At 34.9% G+C, this 15,869-nt stretch overlaps 1 protein-coding gene across 3 annotated transcripts in view; it reads right to left on the minus strand.

Moving 5' to 3' along the window:
- Positions 1 to 12,921: 12,921 nt before the first annotated feature.
- The window catches only part of LOC145054068 (palmitoyl-acyl carrier protein thioesterase, chloroplastic-like), a 7,665-nt gene continuing 4,717 nt past the window's right edge, over positions 12,922 to 15,869 (minus strand). For 2 of the 3 annotated variants that reach the window (XM_079002199.1, XM_079002200.1), the window contains exons 3-6: positions 13,889 to 14,002; positions 13,621 to 13,792; positions 13,460 to 13,528; positions 12,922 to 13,390 (exon numbers count right to left, since the gene is read on the minus strand). In XM_079002199.1, coding sequence (XP_078858325.1) covers positions 13,109 to 13,390; positions 13,460 to 13,528; positions 13,621 to 13,792; positions 13,889 to 14,002 — 637 coding nt within the window. In that variant the 3' untranslated portion in view covers positions 12,922 to 13,108. The remainder of the gene's footprint in view (positions 13,391 to 13,459; positions 13,529 to 13,620; positions 13,793 to 13,888; positions 14,003 to 15,869) is intronic. The other variant, XM_079002201.1, reaches the window with a different exon arrangement.

Genomic DNA, 15,869 nt, shown 5'->3' on the forward strand with positions numbered 1-15,869 from the left:
TATCACACCAATCTTTTAGCGAGGTACCAGCTGACAGAGAACACATGTTCCACCAAAAAAGAATAATACAACGTCATAATATATAATATGAATTTAGAAAATTTGAGTAGAAGATTAAATAAAAATGAGTTGAGCATGTAATCTTGATAGATAAATATTGTTTTTTTTTCTTTTTGACTTAATATGCATAGAGTGGCTAATGGTAAGATGCGTTTTGATGAGCTTTTTCCCACCTTCTCCAATAGGTTTTTAACCTTTTGATTTTTTGGATTTTTGTTAAACACACACACATATAAAATTGGGAAAGTAGAGAAGAAGCATCAACAAAACCTCAAGTTCATCGTTTGGGGAGGTCTGGTGGCATTGGCTTTCAGTGGAGCAGTGTGTAGCGCTAACTGGAATTGTACAATATTTCTTTTATTTCCTATTTTTGGTTTAGACCTACCAAAGACACATATATTGTAATAATGTGCTTTCATTCCACTTATATTTATAGTACACAATGTACTGTTGGATTTTTTTTGTTAATAAGGTATCGTACTTAAAAAAAACTCTACTATAGTTGTATCTAACTATTTGAAATGACTGAGAACTTTGATTTTCACATCTTGTAATAAAAAATTCATAATTAGAACACAAAGTAACCCCTTTAATCTGTTGTATGACTCAGTTGAAAAAATTTTACATCTAAACAAATTCTACCAACTTCTAACCGGTTGGTATGGAAAAAAAAGTCCAAAAACTGAAAAGGAAAATCACATTTTCATACAATCCTCAACCCAAAAATTGAAAATATAAGAATTGTTATTATTGCAATTTGGCATCCTGATCTAGAATAGAGCAAACTCGTTACCTTAAGCCAATTGACCACCATAATATCACCACCACTTTGATTATGAACATTACTAATGTCTGAAAACCATGAAGGAAAATATGAATCTTCAGCTACAATACTTTATTAGTAGCTGGATGCCCTAATTGAAGAGGAAGAATCGGAATTTACTTATCAATTATATTCATTGCTACAGTTGGCAAAATCAAAATGATAAATGAAAAAAATAACAAAACGAAAGAGGGGGTAGGCATGAGTAGCCTTACGTGGTATGTTTTCTCTCAAACATTTTTCAAAGCCTGCAAAACAGTTACAAGTCAACACATTAAATTAATATCAAATATGACCACCTCTAACATATAGAAGAAAGGATGAGCTGCAATTATGGGGAGAGGCACCCTAGAAATTGACCACTTTACCTGAGACGCACCTTCAATTACAAACTTATAATTGATTATTTAGTTTTTGGACAATATTTAAATGACAATACACGAATCACATATACCTTCAATTACATCTCATGTGCAGTGAACATCTATATACTAATGACAATGAAAATCATACATAATCTTTTCTTTCTTGCATAATATATAGATATAATTTGGTACGGAATATAATCAAGCACTTTTTATGAAAAATCAATTGATCCATAAGAGTCACCCTACCGAAACATCTGGTAATTGCTTCCTCCATCATGTCACTCAAGACTGTGCTTCACTCAGTTTCTATGCAAAACAAACTTCAAAGACTCCTTAAAGCCTATTGGTGGTTCAGGCTTAGAACAACCCCCGACATATTGACCTCCAATATCAGGGTCATCTGATTTGACACCCTGCCCCCGAATGGATGAATAATTTTAGGGTAATACTGAAAAAATAAATTTATCATATTATTATTCTAATCCATTCATTACATGCAAACTAATGTTGTAGCTAAAAACAATTTGTATAATATGTAATTGGTCATGAATTCAAACGAAATTGTTTAAAAAAAGAAAATACAACATCATAAACTCCTTGCTATTACAACCTACTCCTAAAAAGATGCATCCAATCTCATCTGATTTCATGATTTTCTGGTTCATGCTGCCCTATCTTTATGCGATGCTCCTTGCATTTTGTGTTGTTTTTGTATTAAATAAAACTACACATCCAATGAAGAGAATAGCAAGATACTTTACTTTAGAAGGGGATGGGTAAAAGTGTAATTTTAGTATCATATCAACAACAGTTCCTATATTTGTAAGCTAGAGAACCCTTACATGCTATTTATCAATAATCACTCATGTAGTTCCCATGTGTAAATTTTTCATATACATTACAATAGAATGAAATTCAATTAGATTCTTTTTCCTTTGTATTTAGAGTATAAATAATGAGAGATCACTTAATTATATTATTTATTCAATCAAAGATTCAACTCCTAGTTTTATTATTATATAAAGTTGGGGTTTAGGAAGGATATAATAGCCATTCACACAAATGAGTGAGAATTGGAATTGAATTTAATGACTTAATAGAAAGAAATAAAATTCCTTCATTGGTGAGATTTTTTTTAATGTTGTTGATCATTCGAAATCAAGTACTATAAGCAAAATCATAAAATGATTATATGCAAAACATTTAAATAAAATGTAACTACTACTACAACATTCTCAGTCCCAAATTAGTAGATGCAAAGTAAAGTCGGCTAAATTACAAAGTTTGTGCTTACTTGATTTACTGTTTAAAGTGATAAATCCAACATTGTTGAAGCCGGTTTGCCAGACGTATACCAGTGATGTTGTGGGCCAGTCGGTGTTCTTCTCAACGTTCGTATTCAATCTTCTTCTCCACTTCGAATTTACTTCTTCGATTTTGAAACATGTTTCGAATACATCACATAAAAAATCACAAAAAACGACAATCGAGATATAAATTATATACATATATTAAAAGTCTTAGCGTTTGTGAACAATGCCTTTTGTGCACTTCAAAAGGCATTGTTCACAAACGCTAAGACTTTTAATATATGTATATAACTTGTATCTCGATTGTCGTTTGTTGTGATTTTTTATGTGTTGTATTCGAAACATGTTTCAAAATCGAAGAAGTAAATTCGAACTGGAGAAGAAGATTGAATGTGAATGTGGAGAAGAACACCGAATGGCCCACAACATCACTGGTATACGTCTGGCAAACCATCTTTAGTAACATCGACGTCTTCACCATCCTTCTTTCTTTGGTACCTCAACTCTAGCGAACCAACACCATAACCTATTGTCTCTTCATCTTTAGTGGATTGTGGTGTTGATTCGACGTAGTTGAAGGACGGAAAAAAGAAGGGACGATGAAGACGTCGATATCACTACAGATGGAAAATAAATAGAGGTTGAGGAGGATGAAAGATGAGATGGTGATGAGATACAGATATGTGGGGTCTATTAATTTTTCTTAAATATAAAAGAATAAATACATAAACAAGAAAATTAATTAAAATAAATTAATTAAGAAGAGCACAATAGTCTTTTTAGGTAAGACAGAGACCAAGCTCGTAACAAAATTAAACAGTAGAGATCATCCGAGTTAAAAAAAAAGTAAACAGTAGGGATCATCCGAGCAGATACAAATATGTGGGGTCTATTAATTTTTTTAAATATATAAAAAATAAATACATAAATAAGAAAATTAATTAAGAAATAAATTAATAAGGGCATAATAGTCTTTTTAGGTAAGACAGAGACCAAACGCGCAACAAAAAATAACAGTAGGATTTAACCTGCTATAGCAGGTCATAATAGTTATATGTAAACACTTCCAACAAGTTTGTTACCTAGATGTGTACAAAAAAAATAGTTACCCAGATATGAACATACCGAAAAGTTAATTACATTAATAAGTCATTTTCCCCCCAAAAAAAATAATACAATTATGCCTAAAATACAATTGTGTCCAGAAAGCGTAAAATTAAGTTTTTTATACTTACCGAGACAACATCAATTCAAACACTTATGTGCGTGAATAAATTGGTAGGCATCTAATAAACCAAACCTTTTACACTTATCTGAGCAAAACTAAGTTTCTCCTTCCAAAGCAGGTTGTAAGTGGAATTTAAGCAACACAAATATGGCTTGCTTTCAAACGCAATCATGAACTGATAAAGAAACTAAACATAAAAGATCAAAAAGTAGCATAAAGAAGATGTTAATTGAGATTATAGGAAGAGAATTAGATGACTAACCTAATTCACTCAAGCACTCGAGAATCAGAGACAAAATCAGTTTTTTCCATACTGTTTTATCAATACTTTGAAATTTGAAGGCGTTAGTCACCACTAGAACAAGGTATTTGACAGAAGTAAGATCCAGAGGACATAAAATGACGTACAAAGAAAGCACCAATAAGAGAAAAACTCAAAGATGATTTTATTGCATGATTTCAAAATGCATCCAAAGGCTTACAAAAGGCTTCATATATTGGATGAAAATAAATTTGGCGGGTACAACCAAAATTGGAAAATTAAATTAACAATAGATTCTTCAAATTAACCAACTAAATAAACAAAGAAATTTTAAAAAGCCAATAAATGACATATATACTGTCATAATTATGGAAATCACACAAATAGACTGAAATTGGGGAAAACTAAAAAGCAGAGGCCTAAGAAGTAGATTTTGGGGATCGAATGAGGGGCAAGTTCACAAATTTATCCGTACAGTATCTACCGACATAGTAAAGAGAAAGCGCGTGTTGCGATGCCTAAGTAACAAATTCACGGTGGATGTAGATGTTAGGAAATACTAGAGAGGAATACTTTTACAAAAATACAATTTAATACTACAAACCTAACAAATAAAAATCCCATAACTAAAAGGGTTACATAAATGTCCGATACAAGTTCACGCTGATAACTATAACCCATTCGTTTACAATTAGTTCCCGAGTTTAACAAAAGAAAAGAAAAAAAAGAGAAAAGAAAGGAAACAACATTTTCTTTTGTGTTCCCGAGTTGGAGAGAAGTGGAAGGAAAATTAATCATTTTGTTCTTTCCTTCCAAAATCCTCCCAAATTGAAAGGAAAGTTAGGAGAGAAAGTGATCCTTCCATTTCCCTCCGCTTCCTTCCACTTTATTCATTTAATGAAACTTGGGAACACCAATTTCTTTTATTTTCTTAATTTCCATCAATTTCCTTTCTTTTCTCTCGTTAAGTTGAACGCGAGAATAGGGTTTTAGACTCTGAACCAAAATAATTCCGAACCCGATAATATTTCTGTTGGAATAGTGTCTAAGGCTGCAACTATATTTGGCAAGTATTTGACCCAGTTGTGTATGGTCCTTTTAGGTTGCCTTCACCATAGCAACTTGACAGGATGATTTATAATGAGAGAAGAAATATTATTTATATATATTATGAGTATAATATAAGGAATAATAATACTATTATTTGACTAATATAAGTCATAAATTAATTAGGAATTAATTTGGTGACTTAAAGAGATTAATTGAATAAAGGGGCATAAACTGTCAATTGTATGATAGTTGTATTTTGAGCAGTGATTCCTTATGGATAAGGGGTGGACGATTTTAGGGTTTGGAAGAGCCTAGAAATCGTCCAAGGCTTATCATTAAGGATATTGGATTGCTTAGGGCCTAAGTTATCCAATTAGGGTTTTAAGGGAGAAACCCTAGGAGACTCGCTAGTATAAATACACCCATAGGGTTGAGGAAATCGGCACACTTGCATTTGAAGAAACCCTGGACGATTTCTCACCCTTCTATCTCTCTCTATTATCATCCTCTTGCTAGTTGGTGTTTGTAAGCCATTAGAGGAGTGACAATCGTGACTCTAAGCTCCAAAGACAAGAAGATTCAAGCAAGCAACTCAAGGTATTCCTTTAGATCCGATTTCTTATGTTATGATTTGAATGTTTACACTAGATCTATCAATAGAAGTCTTAGATACATTGCATGTTCAATTAGAGAAACCTAGATCCAAGCATTAGGGTTTGTATGTGCACATAGGAAAGTTCTTATGGCTCAAACCCATCAGTGGTATCAGAGCCCTGATTGGTTTCTATTGATTTGATGCATTGGTTGCTTGATTGTTGGTTGCAAAATTCGATTTTGTCCCTCTGCCTGATGAACTCGGCGAGTTCCATAGTGGACTCGGTGAGTAGGCCTTAACTCGGCGAGTCCATTGTGGTACTCGGCAAGTTCGAGCGTCAGAAGGAGCTAGTTTCGGGATTTCTTGCTGTTTATCTTATGGAAATTTGCATTTATCTTAATGGGTCAATATAAATCTGATTTTAACATATATTTGAGTATATCCTTGACCTAATTCAAGATAGTTACCAATTAATTGAATAATAATTTCCTTATGTGATATTAATTGATTATTTTGGTAAATTGTTTTGCAAGAAACATTTAAATAAATCAAATATGGATAATTATGAGATTAAATGGTTAATTTAAATTATTTGTTATTTGATCCCTTATGTTTTGAAAATTTTAAAACTTGTCCTCAAGTTTTGAAATTTAAGTTTTGTGATTAAAAGTTTAATTTAGACCATTTAAATTTCAAACCCTAGAATTTTACAAGTTTAAAATTCAACCCTATACTATTATATGATTACAAGCTTAATATATATATGTATAATTAAAATGCTAGTCTTACCGTTAGTTGACCTCATTCACGAAGCCGGTCTATAAGGTGGGTATAAGGTTGCTGCCTATAAAATGGCGCTTAATGGGTGTACACTCACACCTACCGCTTGCCTAATCGGTGGAGGGTCGTTAGCCGAATGGATAGGATAGGGCAACCCCATCTCCTCATTAAAAGTATAATATTGAAATACAAAGTAACTACATGTTTTTCAAATTCCCAATCCTAGTTACTTTAGAAAAAGTGAATTGATGCAATCCCATGAAATTACACTTTGCACCCTTGCTAAGAAGTTAGTGGAGTGTGTGTGGTTTACCGGCACACTAATTAGTTCTAAACAAAGGTGGCAAAGGGTGATTCATTGTTTATCATAGTTCGGTGGAGCGTGTGTGGTTTACCGACACATCGAATAGGTGATTGTCACAATGAAGGCACCATGTAGATTTGCATGGTTATTCACACCCACTTTGTGATCCTTGGCATCCCAGTCACAAACAAGAGGGGCATATCGAGATTTAAACATGCCATTGAAAGGTTTAATGAATCTCATCGAAACCTAGGAATTCTCAATACATTTAGAACTTAAATTTAGGTTTTCATGGTGGAGAATTAGTGAATCGTCATTCACTTACCTTTAAATTGTTTGCATGTTGGATTACGACATCCCTTTTCTAATATGTAAATAATGTTGTTGGATCCTAGCCCTAATTTTTCATATTGGGTGATAATTAGGGATTTAAATTCTAATCAATCTTTTTCCTTTCTATTTGTAGATGTCGAACGCGAACAACGCTGCTGCTAGCTCATTCACATTGATGAGCCTTTGCCAAAAGGTGACTTTCGATGGAACGAAATTTAGCGAATGGATAAGATACATTCGCACGATTCCTCGCTAGGAGGACAAGGAGTATGTCCTTGACGAGAAGCTCGAGAAGATCAATCCAGAAGTCGCTACTCCAGCTGAAATGACTGCTCTTGAAACTCATGAGCGTGATGCAACGAAGGTTCATTTCATCCTGATAGCCATAATGAATGCCGAATTCCAAAAGTCCTATGAGGACATGTATCCGTACGAAATGCATCAAGACTTATTGGAGAGATACCATCAAAACGCGTGGCAGGAACGTTATGAGATCTTCACTAACATGATCTCTGCTAAAATGGGACATGGAGATTCTCTAAATGTACAATTGCAAAAGATGCAAAGGTATGTCGATCATCTTCGCAAGTTGAATGTCGACTTTGGGGAAGATTTGGCTATCAAAATGGTACTTCATTCCTTGCCTCCGTGTTACAACCAATTTAGGATGACCTACCACATGAACAAGGAAGAGGTCACCCTAAGTAAGCTCCAAGGTCTCCTTAGGGTTGCTGAGAGCAACCTCAAGGACAAGTCTGTTGCACCCACTCCCAATCCACCCGCTGCTCCTGTTTTGGCTATTGGGCAGGGAAGGGGCAAGAAGAGGAAGGCTCCGTCTAAGAGATACCGCAAGGGAAAGTCCCAAGATGGCTCCTCTTCTAGTGGGACCAAAGTTGATCCTGCTAAGCCCAACCCTAACCCAAAGGAGGCAGAGTGCCACCATTTCCACAAAATAAGGCATTAGAAGAGAAGCTGCCCATAATACCTGCAAGCCATCAGGGAAGGAAAGATCAAGTCGTCTTTTGTAGGTATTTACACAATTAAATCTAATGATTCATCTCATGCTATTTCTTGGGTCCTCGATAGCGGGTGTGGTTACCACATTTGTTCTGAATTGCAGAGACTAAGAAGAAATAGGGATGTGGAGCGTGGAAGAATAAATCTAATCATGGGGAACAGAAGATCGTCGCCTGTGACCAAGATTGGAGTGTATTCTTTAGTGCTTAGTAATGGATTAAGTTTAGATTTGAATAATTGTTGCTACTCGCCAGATATGGCAAGAAACATCATTTTGTTTCATGGTTTGTTTAGACAAGGATTTAGATTTTCTTTTAATAATGAGAATGGTTCAATTTATGCTTATCTAAATGGTGTCTTATATTTTGAACCAATGCCATGTAATGGAATTTATGAAACCGTTATGATTGTAGATAACCTAGGAAATGATGTTTTATGCATGGATTCTTCCAATAGTATGGATAGAGCATCCTTGTGGCATTGTCGTCTTGGACATGTCAACAAGAAGCGCATAGCCCAACTCCAAAAGGATTGAGTGTTGGAGTCATTCGACCTTAGGGAAGATGACACATGCGAATCTTGTTTACTTGGAAAGGTGACCAAGTCACCCTTCACTAGCACATGTGAAAGGGGTGAGGGTTTATTGGACCTCATACATACCGATGTATGTGGACCCTTTAGATCAACCACAAAGGATAGGAACCGCTTCTATGTGACTTTTACCGATGACTATAGTAGATATGGGTATATTTACTTAATCAAGCAAAAGTCAGAAACGTTTGTAAGTTCAAAGAATTCAAAAATGAAGTGGAGAATCAATTGGGCAGGAAAATCAAGATGCTTCGATCCGATCGAGGAGGAGAGTACCTATGTCTTGAATTCCACAACTATCTCAAAGAATGTGGAATAGTTTCGCAATTGACGCCACCTAGGAAACCGCAGTTGAATGGTGTGGTAGAAAGGCGTAATCGAACCTTGTTATACATGGTTCGTTCTATGATGAGTCGTGCTTCACTACCTATCTCATTCTGGGGGTATGCCTTAGAGACTGCCGCCCATATCCTTAACCGAGTCCCTACTAAGAAGGTTGCTAAAACACCTCACGAAATGTGGATAGGGAAAGCTCCCTCGTTAGCACATATCAAGGTTTGGGGTTGCGAGGCTTTCGTAAGACGAGATACTCACGACAAGCTCGAACCTCGTAGTGAGCGATGTATTTTCATCGGCTACCCGCAGAAATCCTTTGGATATCTCTTCTATAGACCGAATGACAATGTTGTCTTCGTTGCGAGGAGAGGGGTTTTCCGAGAGTGAGAACTCATAAGCCAAGGAGACAGTGGGAGGCAAATCGAGCTTGAAGAGATTCAAGAATCGATTGATGAAGGAACCTCTACCGTTGGCGCTCAACCCGAGGAGGAAACTCCGGTTGAACCAATTGACGAGTCCATACCTCTTAGACGTTCCGAAAGAGTTAGAGTTCAACCCCAGTTTTATGGTTTTCATATTACTACCGAAGGGGACACGTATATTAGTGATGGTACACTAATAAATCTAGATGAACCTAATAGCTATAAAGAAGCCATGGCAGGCCCGGAGTCTGCAAAATGGAAGGAGGCAATGGACAGCGAGATCCAATCCATGCATGACAACCATGTTTGGAATTTGGCTGATAATGTGCTTGGACGTAAGACCGTTGGGTGCAAATGGATCTTCAAGAAGAAGACCGAAGTGGATGGAAATGTACACACATATAAGGCACGATTGGTTGCGAAGGGATTTACTTAAACTCCCAGAGTTGACTATGATGAGACCTTCTCACCAGTTCCGAAGATAAAGTCTATTAGAGTGATGCTAGCTATTGCCACATTTCATGATTATGAGATTTGGCAAATGGATTTCAAGACTGCTTTCCTTAATGGGAAGTTGGCTGAGGATGTTTATATGGCTCAGCCAGAGGGTTTTGTTAATCTGAATCATCCAAATAGAGTGTGTAAGCTTGAGAAGTCCATTTATGGACTTAAGCAAACGTCTCACAGATGGAATCTTTGCTTCGATGAGAAAGTCAAACAGTTTGGATTTGTACGAAGCGAAGATGAATCATGTGTATATGTCAAAGCCAGTGGGAGTATAGTCAGCTTCCTCGTTCTGTATGTCGATGACATACTACTCATAGGAAACGACGTCCCGACACCGCATGAGGTTAAGTCCTGGTCGGGAAGTGCTTCGCTATGAAGGACCTCGGAGAGGCTTCCTATATCTTGGGAATAAGGATAGTGAGAGAACGAAGTAAGAGACTAGTAGGACTTAGTCAGAACACTTACTTAGATAAAGTGCCAAAACGTTTTAGTATGGAAAATTCGAAGAAGGGAGAATTATCGATACAAAGTAATGCCAAGTTGAGTAAGACTCAAAGTCCGAGTACCGAAGCCAAAATAGCAGAAATGAGCCGAGTACCATACGCTTCCGCAGTTGGCTCAATCATGTATGTTATGACTTGTACTCGCCTTAATGTAGCCTTTGCTTTGAGCATGGTTAGTAGATATCAAGGGAACCCTGGCAGAGCCCATTGGATTGCGGTCAAGAATATCCTTAAGTACCTTCGGAGGACCAAGGAATGGTTTTTAGTCCTCGGGGGGAGTGATGACTTGAAGGTGCGAGGGTATAGTGACACCAGCTTTTAGACCGACAGGGACAACTTCCGTTCGCAGTCGGGCTGGGTGTTCACCCATAATGGAGGAGCAGTAACTTGGAAGAGTTCAAAGCAGGAAACCGTAGCTGATTCAACGTGCGAATCAGAGTACATTGCAGCGAGCGAAGCGTCGAAGGAGGCAATATGGTTGAAGAACTTCATTGGTGATCTTGGAGTTATGCCTGCCATAAAGGAGCCTATGGAAATTTTCTTTGATAATGAAGGAGCGGTTGCCTTGACCAAGGAACCAAGGGATCATGGTAGATCTCTTCATATCGACAGAAAATATCATTTTATTAGACATCGAGTAGAAGAAGGACATCTTGTGGTTAGGAGGATTTCATCAGAAGATAACCCAGCAGATCCGCTTACGAAGGGACTGAGTAGGGTTAAGCATTTGCAGCATGCTAGGAGTATTAGACTGAGAGATGATATTAGATTAGATTAGATAATTTTAGAAACTTGTAATAGATAAATGTAATTTAACATTTGATGAACAAATAAAGGAGTATTATTTATAAGTAAAGTTATTGTTTTATGTTAAATGTTTAACTGTTGTTTCACTTTGCATGTTTTGACTTCCAGAATAATTGAGTTTATTTAGAATAATCGAATTATTCAAACAATCCACAATCGTTCATATGTTGGAAGTAAGTATGAATGAAGATTGTCATGAATTGGTGTGTAGATTGTCTAAATAGTATTAGACATAGCAAAAGTTTGCTGCAACGTTCATGAGTGCTTATGAACTAGTTTTGAGCATTGGAACAAACCCGCACTTGCTGGAATCACCTTATGGAATGTGATAAAAAGGTTGATCGCAAGACGATAATATCATATGGTCTTAAAACCTAGATATATGGTTTGTTATTTGTTAATTGGTTGTACATTGATAATGCGAAACTGCATCAGTAAACTGATGTTATAAAACGCATTGTTGTGTATAATTGATTAATGAATAAGTAAATGCATATAAGTCGAAGTTTATCTGTTACTTTTATCCTAAGAGGGTAAAAGCGATATCTCGGCCGCTCGATGATTTGATTTGACTTATGTGTCGGGCCCGGTCAGAACTAAATTGATGTGTTCGATTAAGTTCTATGTCAAATAAATCTGAGATCGAGAAACCAACTGCTGGACAATTTGTTCCATAGAATTGTCTGCATAATATCTTAACAGAGGACTGTACGATCCCTTATCTAAAGGACAAGACTGATAAGATCAGAGTTTGACAGTGTCTTTAAGAGCTACGATTGCTAATCAGATTATGCTTGTATATATAGTTACTAGACTTATCCAAGTGGGAGACTGTTGGAATAGTGTCTAAGGCTGCAACTATATTTGGCAAGTATTTGACCCGGTTGTGCATGGTCCTTTTGGGTTGCCTTCACCATAGCAACTTGACAGGATGATTTATAATGAGAGAAGAAATATTATTTATATATTATGAGTATAATATAAGGAATAATAATATTGTTATTTGATTAGTATAAGTCATAAAGTAATTAGGAATTAATTTGGTGACTTAAAGAGATTAATTGAATAAAGGGGTATAAACTGTCAATTGTATGATAGTTGTATTTTGAGCAGTGATTCCTTATGGATAAGGGGAAGACAATTTTAGGGTTTGGAAGAGCCTAGAAATCATCCAAGGCTTATCATTAAGGATATTGGATTGCTTAGGGCCTAAGTTATCCAATTAGGGTTTTAAGGGTGAAACCCTAGGAGGCTCACTAGTATAAATACACCCATAGGGTTGAGGAAATCGGCACACTTGCATTTGAAGAAACCCTAGCCGATTTCTCACCCTTCTATCTCTCTCTATTATCATCCTCTTGCTAGTTGGTGTTTGTAAGCCATTAGAGGAGTGACAATTGTGACTCTAAGCTCCAAAGACAAGAAGATTCAAGCAAGCAACTCAAGGTATTCCTTTAGATCCGATTTCTTATGTTATGATTTGAATGTTTACACTAGATCTATCAATAGAAGTCCTGGATACATTGCATGTTCAATTAGAGAAACCTAGATCCAAGCATTAGGGTTTGTATGTGCACATAGGAAAGTTCTTATGGCTCAAACCCATCAATTTCTTCATGTATATGTAAGCACAAGGATGCCTTTATGTTTATAAATTATAATAAGAAAAAGGTTTAAAGAAAATAAGCACATCCATGTCATGAGTTTCAATTCAAAGTTACAATCATTTGGATCAAGAACCTAAACAAGTTTAATTAGGTGGATATAGGGAGGAGAGTGGATTCCACGAAGAAGCTCTCATTGTATTAGGTGTTAGACACTTCCGTTAGCTAGAGAACTAATTGATGCTCCAGAGCCTTGACTTTTTTTGTGCTTTAGTCTCCATCTAGTCCTTCCTTTCATGATATTACCTCCGCCACCACCAATTTGAAGCAAATGGTGGCACTCAACAAAGTCAACATTAGCTATTATGCCCTTGTGGTTCCCCAATATGGAAGTGAGGGATTGTAGTACATTGTCCTTGGTACACTCTCGAAAATATTCTAGAGTCAGGCTATGTATCTCATAGTTCTCCACAATGATCTTTGGAACACTCTACAATAACAATTAAGTGTCATAATCCATTGTTATCCATCCTTAAAATAACAAAAAAAAGTTAATTACCTCAATGACCAGCCCAATATATTTCACATGATTCACATGTTGGTTAATATCCAAATCGCTCCATCTTGGCTAATATTTGCGTACAAAAAGAATCAAGAAAGTCTTGTAAATAACAAATATCATATATAAATAATATTTCAAACTAAACAAAATCAACCCACCATTAAACCTTTGCAAATATGTTCATCAATATTCTCCACTTCTTTTGACCATGTTCTAGTGTCTTCTTTGACCGTAGGCAATGTATCAACAAAGCATTGCTCTAGTTTTGCTCGAACTAAATTTGGGAATTTGGATAACTTTCGTGTAATTTTATTTAACATCACCCAAATACTACAAGATAGCATAATAATAACATCGTCATGCTTACAAAATAAATCTACCAAAATCAAGTTTTAAGTAATCACTTTATGAAAGCTCAACTTATACCTTGAAGCTCTTACTAATATCTCGCCAGTTTTGCAATCACAAAACGTCAAATTACAACACATACCATTTTTCCCATGTGCAGATTTCCAAGTATAAATTTGAACTATGTCTCCCCTATAAAAGATTTGAGCATATGAAGTACATCAAGCTCTAACTAATAAGCTTAACAGGACACGTCCCTAATGATTTCAAGGAAATATGCCTTTTACAAGGCTAGTGAGTTTCGAATTCGAAGCGTAAAAATGTTAGGAATTGTGACAACCGACCATCAGAGTCTAACTATCATCATTTTTTTGAATGATTTTTATTTAAAAAGATATCAAAGTTACTATTTCTTTATTCTTTTACAATTAGAAATCATTATCGATATATTTTCAAGAAAAAAACTATCTTACTTATATCACTTATTATATATATATATATATATATATATATATATATATATATATATATATACATATTGTGTGTGATATCTTAGTGTTTTGAGTTGTGCTTCGATGTATTAAAAGATAAAATGTATTATAATACTTGAAATGACCATTTTACATATTTATAGAGTTGTTGTGAGAAAAGAAGCAAAAATGAGCTAAAAATGGATTGGATTTAAAGAAGCAGATGTGTTGATGAAGCAGATATATATGTGACGTGCTCTTTCCTATTATGCGCAACGTCGAGTTTTAGAGTTCAAAACCCTCGAGGACATTCGCTCAACGTGACACGTTTTGATGGCGATTTGAATGTAGAAATGTTGACTAGGAGTAGGAATATGAAGGATCAAGAGCATAATCATTAGGAAATTCGTTTGGTTTGCTTTACTGTCTATATTTAGCACACTATGATGATTTCTTTATGTTCTTGTTACCGGCTAGAAACCTTTTTGCTTTGTGATTAGATATAAGATAAACCCTAAAACCAAGGTTTGATTTCTATTTGGTTATTATTAGTTATTTAATTTATCATGTTGTTTGATCAAAGATCCATGTATATATGTGTGTTAAAGTTTGTATCATTATTTCCCATTGATGAGTTAATATAGTCTATAGGACCAATCTGAGTGTGTTTGCTTAAATCATAGTTGATCATAACCGTTGACAATTATGATTAGTGATTGACTAAATCGTAGGGTTAGGTTAATGAGGTACGTGTTTGTTCATTGTATATAAACTGAGTGTTCATTTATAAATAATCCATATAATGACTAACACTTAGGATTTGTACTCATTATGGTCCTCAAAGCCTAATCCACTACGTTGATACACTTTTCAGGTTTGAAGAAGTTGATTAGAACCGATAAAGTTTGAAAGTTATGGATATTTTAGAAGACCTTTGGTTTTGCAAAGATTATTATTGACATAAATTTTTTGCTTTTGATTCGATTGTTACACTCTTGCATTTAGTCAAAGGCACAAACATCAAACATAATAATTGAATTTGACACGATCGCATGCGATACTCATCCATGGAACAAAATGCAGATTCAGAGAGCCAATTACATGTTATGCATGTATTTATAGCAATATTTAGTTTTTTTTCCTTATTTTAGTTTGTTTTCATATTGTTTCTATAATTCTTGTTTTTTTTAGTGTAACTAAATTCATTTAATTTTTGTTTTTCCTTTTATTTTGTTAATTTTTTTAGTATTTTAAATAAAACTTTAAATTTTCTTATGTTTTGTTTGTTTTTCATGTTTCTTTGTTTTTGAGTTGTATGTCAATTTGAGGATTATAAAAGTTATGAATCATGAAGATTAAGTATTTTAAATTTTTTTGACTCTGAATACTTTTAGATAATAAGACTTAACTTTCATACGGATTTTGAATAATAAAATTTTGTGATCAAATCATTTTCAACAAAATAATTTTTTTATAATGAGTTTGGTTGTTTGTTTTATCATAACATTTTGGATAATATTTTGAATCATATCATTTTCGATCATAGTATGTTAACATTTTTGATCATATGATTTTGTATCATAAATTTT

This window comes from Lactuca serriola, chromosome 5, assembly GCF_051521515.1.
Source record: "Lactuca serriola cultivar US96UC23 chromosome 5, Lser_US96UC23_V15, whole genome shotgun sequence".
In the NCBI taxonomy this organism is placed as follows: Eukaryota; Viridiplantae; Streptophyta; class Magnoliopsida; order Asterales; family Asteraceae; genus Lactuca; species Lactuca serriola.